The 5,857-nt window shown below is 50.2% G+C and overlaps 1 protein-coding gene across 1 annotated transcript; it reads right to left on the bottom strand.

Moving 5' to 3' along the window:
* Nucleotides 1-278: 278 nt before the first annotated feature.
* Nucleotides 279-5,396, bottom strand: lrrc4.2 (leucine rich repeat containing 4.2). The gene is made up of 2 exons (XM_021599223.2): nucleotides 3,991-5,396; nucleotides 279-3,760 (listed from the first exon to the last, which is right to left on the bottom strand). The coding sequence occupies exon 2, from the start codon at nucleotides 3,635-3,637 to the stop codon at nucleotides 1,574-1,576; it is 2,064 nt and encodes a 687-aa protein (XP_021454898.1). The 5' UTR covers nucleotides 3,638-3,760; nucleotides 3,991-5,396; the 3' UTR covers nucleotides 279-1,573.
* Between the last annotated feature and the right edge of the window lie 461 nt (nucleotides 5,397-5,857).

Consider the following 5,857-nt stretch of genomic DNA (forward strand, 5'->3'; position numbering starts at 1 on the left):
CCTTGGTACTGATATACAGTACATCTGAAATGATTGGATAGGTGCAAGCGATATTGCAAAGAAATCAACAAGTTTATCAGAAGGCAAAGTGAAGCATTTGTCATATTGCTATATCTGGACCTTTCAGATCTACAGAAGTGGCTACGGGGTGGAGCTCCATTTGGAATTCAGATTGCTTTCTGTTCAGTGTCTGTGGACTGACATGCTAACAGGCTTACCAGCTAATATCGCCACACTGTGAGCAAGAGGGAAAAGGAAAAGAATGGCACGGCAATGTGTCCGAGTAGAGAAATACAAACCAAAGGTTTTGTTTATTTTTGCATCCTTATAGCCTCCCCATAATGCTCGAAATAATACCTACAATAAGGAAAATAAAAAAAACGATATTTCACTGTTTCAATTACGTCCACAGAGAAACAAGCCCAATGTCCAGACATTCATTTAATTTCAACACCACTCCTTTTTTTCTTTCAAAAGCAGATCGGTCAGCAAACCCCAGTCGTTCTGCACCACATGTCGGTATCTGTGAGGGATTACCAATAGAAGAGCTCTTACAGAGAGCAGGCAAATAACTGCTTTAATGCATCACTACATTAACCCAAAACACTACAAATGCTATTAAGAAGCATGTCGCAACCCAAGGAAAGGAAAATAAATATAAAACATAATGCATTATGCAACTGAAATCTGCATGAAGTAATCACACCAAATCACCATTCAAAATAGCCTGTCCTTCATCTTAGCCAAGGGGACCTGGGATAAATCAAATGCAATCATACTAAATGGGTTTAGATTCAGTAACATAAAAAAGAGATGCTTTTAAAAAGACGTGCAGCTTCGCTCCGATAAACAAAGGGTTAAATCTTAGCTGCAGAAATCCACTGCAGTCTGAAAACATTTGGCTGATAGCGACTGAACAGCAAAATCTACACTCTTCTCTCCACAGCTCTCCCTCGACAAATGACTCTCTGTCTAGATTTTGCTTGGTTGTGGCTGTTGGTTTTCTTAATCTTCCAGTCTTTTATTGCAACGTTTGGCACAGTACGAATTGGTGCTTTAACAAACTTAACCTGTGGAGACTGATCTGATGTTAGGGCTTGTTGTTCTATAAACTGGTGTGGGTATAAAGGGGTTTTACTGCATTCTAAATGGTCAAAATAACAAACAGAACAGTCTTCCTCAAGACAGCTCCCTCAATCAATCATCATATAGGCTACCCCCACTGCATCTCAACATCTCTCATTTTTAAATAGAAGTTACAAGTTATTAGAAAATAGTTTAAATTGTACTTTATTTTTTTTAAATATAATCTTCCACCACTGTCCTCATAGTATATTTATTTTATATGTTTTATATTTCTATATTTATGTATAAGCATGTACAAGAGAGAAAAAAACTGTCTCTATTTTGCACTCTGTACAAAATAAAGTTACTGTCTTCTTTGTGCATTCTATTGCATGGACTGGTGAGCAGAGAGAAAAGGAGGAGAGGAAGGGGTAAAGTCAGATACATATAGAAATCCACTGAGTTAGATCCACACAGCTAGATCCACAGTAAGGCCAGCATGAGTCCCTTAGATCTGGGTCTCTTGGACCTTCTCCTTGGTGTGAGTTGGCTTAATGACGTACGGCTCTGCGATGGTACTGATGAGGCTGTGGTGCTGCTGATAATACTGGCGGTTGGAGGAGCGGTGCAGGGAGTTTCCCAGGTTGTTATGGGTCCAGTGAGCCCCATAGGCAGCTCTGTCCCTGTCCCTGTCTCTGTGTCTGTCCCTGTCTCTGTGGGAGGACGATGAGGACGACGAGATGTATTCCTTATTGAAGACGGTGCTGTTGTGTTCCAGTAACATGGGCAGAGCCAGCCCAGTCTCCTCAGACCCGCTAGAACCTGATCTGGCCGATGGAACCTGGGGAAGTTCCTCGTCCATCTGGATGATCTCGATGGTCCGCGCCGCTGCCACCGTGCTCCGCTGCTGGTGCCGCTTACGCAGCTTGTAGAAGGCAATCAACATGGCGGCGGCCAGGAGTGTCACTGCAACGAAGCAGCCAATGATGATCTTGGTTGTCTTCATGACCTCATCCAGGCTGGGGGGAGGGTGGATGGGGCCACGGGCCGTGGGGAGAGATATCTGGCGGGGGGTCTGGGTGTTCTGGAGTAACACAGTGGGTGTGGAGATGAAGACGGGCTGGAACACAGAGGGCGAGGCTGGGATGGTGGGTTTGGGTTTGGGGATCTCCTCTACGGTGGGCTCCAGCACCTCCACAGTCAGTGTAGTGAAATAGGACAGGTTGGAGGTGTTGAGTTCTGCATTGCTGACATTCAGGTAGGCCGAGGCATTGGAGTTACCCGCCATATTAGTCACCATGCAGGTGTAGACGCCTGTGTCTGATGGCAGAACGTTGGAGAAGTTGAGTGTTCCGTCGTTAAGGACAGAAATCCGAGGGTGAGCCGAGCCATGGGTCAGAACGGTCCCATTAGGAAGCAGCCATCGGACCGATGACATGGAGGCTGTACGACACTTGAGTTCAGCCACTCTCTCTGCAGAGATGTTGAGGTCCCTGGGAGCATCCAGGATGAATGGAGCAGAGCACTGGAATGTGGTCTGGTCCACCTCTACCAGGTATCGTCCTCTCATGTGGGCAGGGGAGTGGCAGCGGCCGCAGCAGGTGGAGTTAGTGGGGATGTACTCCCTGAGCCACCAGGACAGCCAGACCACGTCACAGTCACACCTCCAGGGGTTGTGGTGGAGATGAAGTTCCACCAGGTACTGCAGCGGGGCAAAGAGGTCATGGGGGAGAGACGACAGGTTATTATGGGCTAGATTCAGCTCCACCAGCGCCGTAATGTCATCGAAAGCATTCCTCTCAATCACGGTGATCCCAGAGTTCATAATCCAGAGTTTCTGTAGGGAGCACAGGCCACGGAACGAGCCAGGCTTCATCTCAGGGAAAGTGTTCTCAGACATCTCCAGCTCCTCCAGGCCTGTCAGGGGTGACAGGACAGGCATCTCCATAAGGTTACACATCCCCAGATTCAGGTACTTGAGGTTCTGCAGGCCCTCAAATGCCCCGTCAGAGATGTAATCCAGCCTCCTGAGCTCTCCCAGGTCCAGCCTCATCAGAGAGGGCACCCTGTTGAAAGCATAGGACGGGATGCTCTCGATGGGGTTGTTCCTCAGCCACAGCTCCCTCAGCTTGGACAGGTACTCAAAGGCCCCGCTGGGGATCCCCGTCAGTCTGTTGTCAAACAGCTCCAGGGTGTTGAGGCTGGTCAGGCCATTGAAGGCCCCCACCTCAATCTGCCTGATGGCGTTCCTGCCCAGCTGCAGCACCTCAAGATGGTGTAGGTGTCTGAAGGTGTCAGCTTGGATGGTCTCGATGCTGTTCTCCATCAGGTTGAGGTACCTGGTGTTGGTGGGGATCCCGGGGGGCACCCTGACCAGGCCACGGCGCGTACACACCACCTTAGCAAGCTGGTTGGTGCAGGAGCACACTGCCGGGCAGTTCTGGGGGTTAGAGGGAGCACCCAGGCCGACAGGCTGGTACAAACTGAGAGCTGGCACCATGGTGAGGGCTAGCAGGGTGAGCAGGGCTGCGTTCCAGGTGGGCTGCAGAGAAACCTGGCCCACAGGACTCATGGTTCGGAGGACTCTTTTTCAGCATGGTGGGGGGAGACAGACGCTAGAGGAGGACACACCACCCTCCTACCCTGGCTGGAACAAGGACAGGGCTCGCCACGCCATCGACGGGACTGGGAGACGCTACACAGAGACAGACAGGGAGAGAAAGTGAGAAAGAGAAAGAGAGAGGGAGAGAAGAAAAGATAAAGAGAGAGGGAGAGTAATAGAGGGGAGGAAGAGTCAGAGTGAAAGAAGGAGAGAGGGGGAATAGAGGGAGAAAGAGAGATTAATGTGAAGGCAGAGCAGCAGCAGAAGCAGAATGCTTTGCAGTGATAAAAACAAACGGTTGAAAACCAGGATCAATCACCTACCTCATTAGTTCTGAAATGGCCTGTTTCTTCTTCCTTTCCGAATACTACGAAAATCACAAACCACAGCCGTGTAGTTCACTTCAATGGAAAATCCGAAAAGTGAAAAATATATTTATTTTCAGTTCTTCTCCTTCCTCTGGAATGTGGTGGTAATGTCCCTGTGTTAACCAATGGAACAAGATGTCTCCTATTAGCCCGTGGTGAGAGTGGAGCAGAGCGGAGTGGAGCAGAGCGGAGTGGAGCAGCGTGTAGAGACTACAGGCTCGGTGGGAAAGGACAGGCCGTGTGGGTTAAGCTAAGCAGGTGCCTGGTGTCCCCCAGCCCCCCTCCTCTCCCCCTCTCCCTGCCTGCAGCCGCAGACACACAGCCCCCTCTGTTGACGAATCAAACTGCTCCATCACGCAGTATAAGCCAGATACACTGAGCAGAAGGGAAAAAATTACAGAATAAAAGTCATAAAAAATCCCCCGTTTTGGCAGGTCCTCGTGCATGTGAGCGTGTTCCTTTGTTTCTGTGTGTGTGAGTGTCGGCAGAGAGCCCTCCGTCTCTGTGACTTTGCCGACGGCTAGCTTGTGCCTGATTAGCCCCGCTCTGATGGATGGAGAAAGAGAGAGAGGGAAAAGCTAAAGGACTCCTGATGCAGTCACCCCCCTATTCTCTCTTTTTCTCTCTTCTCTTCTGGTCCTCTCCCTGCGTTGGTTTGCCTGGCTGTGTCTATAGCAGCTGCAGCCTGCCGCGTGCAGCATAGTTAGCAATAATCCAGCGATTCCTCCTGGGGGGGTGGGGGGGGGGGTGTGGTGGTGGTGCTGGTTAGAGAGGAGGGAGGAGGAGGGGAGCGCAGTGCTGCCGGAGCTACGCTTTAGAGAGAAAGAGAGGAGTAGATTCCTGTTGTGTGGATGCGATGGTGGCTGTGAAGGGTATATATCTGTAGCTGCTATCCGTAAAATGAGCCAGGAATGGGGTGCTCCTGGCCTGGTGCCCTCTCCCCTGAGGTGTGTGTCTCCTGCCGTATCCCTCTGTCTGTCCTGGTTGTCTACAAGTTGATCCCCAGGGCTGAGCTCAGGACTGAGGGCTGTAGGTATGAGGTGAGGTAGCAAGTTGTGGCAGTTAGCTCTCTGTGTGGCAGAGAAGCTCCCGACTGGCTGCTGGACTACTGCAGTAACCACTGTGGAGTAGAGAGATAGGAAGCGAGAGAGGGGGAAAGCAAAAGGGAGAGTGAGAGAGCGGAAGAGAGAGAGGAGGCACACAAGCAGGCACACAGGCATGACACCGTCGCAGCATCAGCAGCATTCCAATCCCCATCTCCTCTTCTCTTCTTGTTATTTATTCTACAGCCTCTCTTTTTTCCCTGTGTGTGTGTCTTGAGAGGAGCTAAGACTGTCTCTGCCCTTTCCCTTTGTCCTTCAGTGGGAACGTGAATGTAATGCTGACGCACTCCTCTCCCTCTCAGCCGTGGCTCAAACAGCCACACACACGCACACACACACACACACACACACACACACACACACACACACACACACACACACACACACACACACACACACACACGCAGCCAGCCAGCCAGCCAGCCAGCCAGCCAGCCAGCCAGCCAGCCAGCCAGCCAGCCAGCCAGCCAGGCTCAGAGCAGTTCATTGGTTTGATGCAGTGTTCCTTTGTATTAACAAATTCACCCCCCACTCCCTTCTCTCTCTCCCTCTGGTTTTAGTATCTCTGTTAACTCTAAACCCTCAGAGTATTTATATGTGTTTCTTCCCCCTCCCTTCTCCTTCCCAGAGCACAGAGCACAGTACACCAGTGCTGCTGTACAAATACATTATATTGTGTGTACCAGGCAGTTTTTCCCTTGTAATTCATTATGCCACTA

This window comes from Oncorhynchus mykiss, chromosome 1, assembly GCF_013265735.2.
Source record: "Oncorhynchus mykiss isolate Arlee chromosome 1, USDA_OmykA_1.1, whole genome shotgun sequence".
NCBI lineage: Eukaryota > Metazoa > Chordata > Actinopteri > Salmoniformes > Salmonidae > Oncorhynchus > Oncorhynchus mykiss.

Bases quoted from the DNA above. Each gene is read 5' to 3' on its own strand.
- lrrc4.2 (XM_021599223.2), bottom strand. From the start codon at position 3,637: ATGAGTCCTGTGGGCCAGGTTTCTCTGCAGCCCACCTGGAACGCAGCC.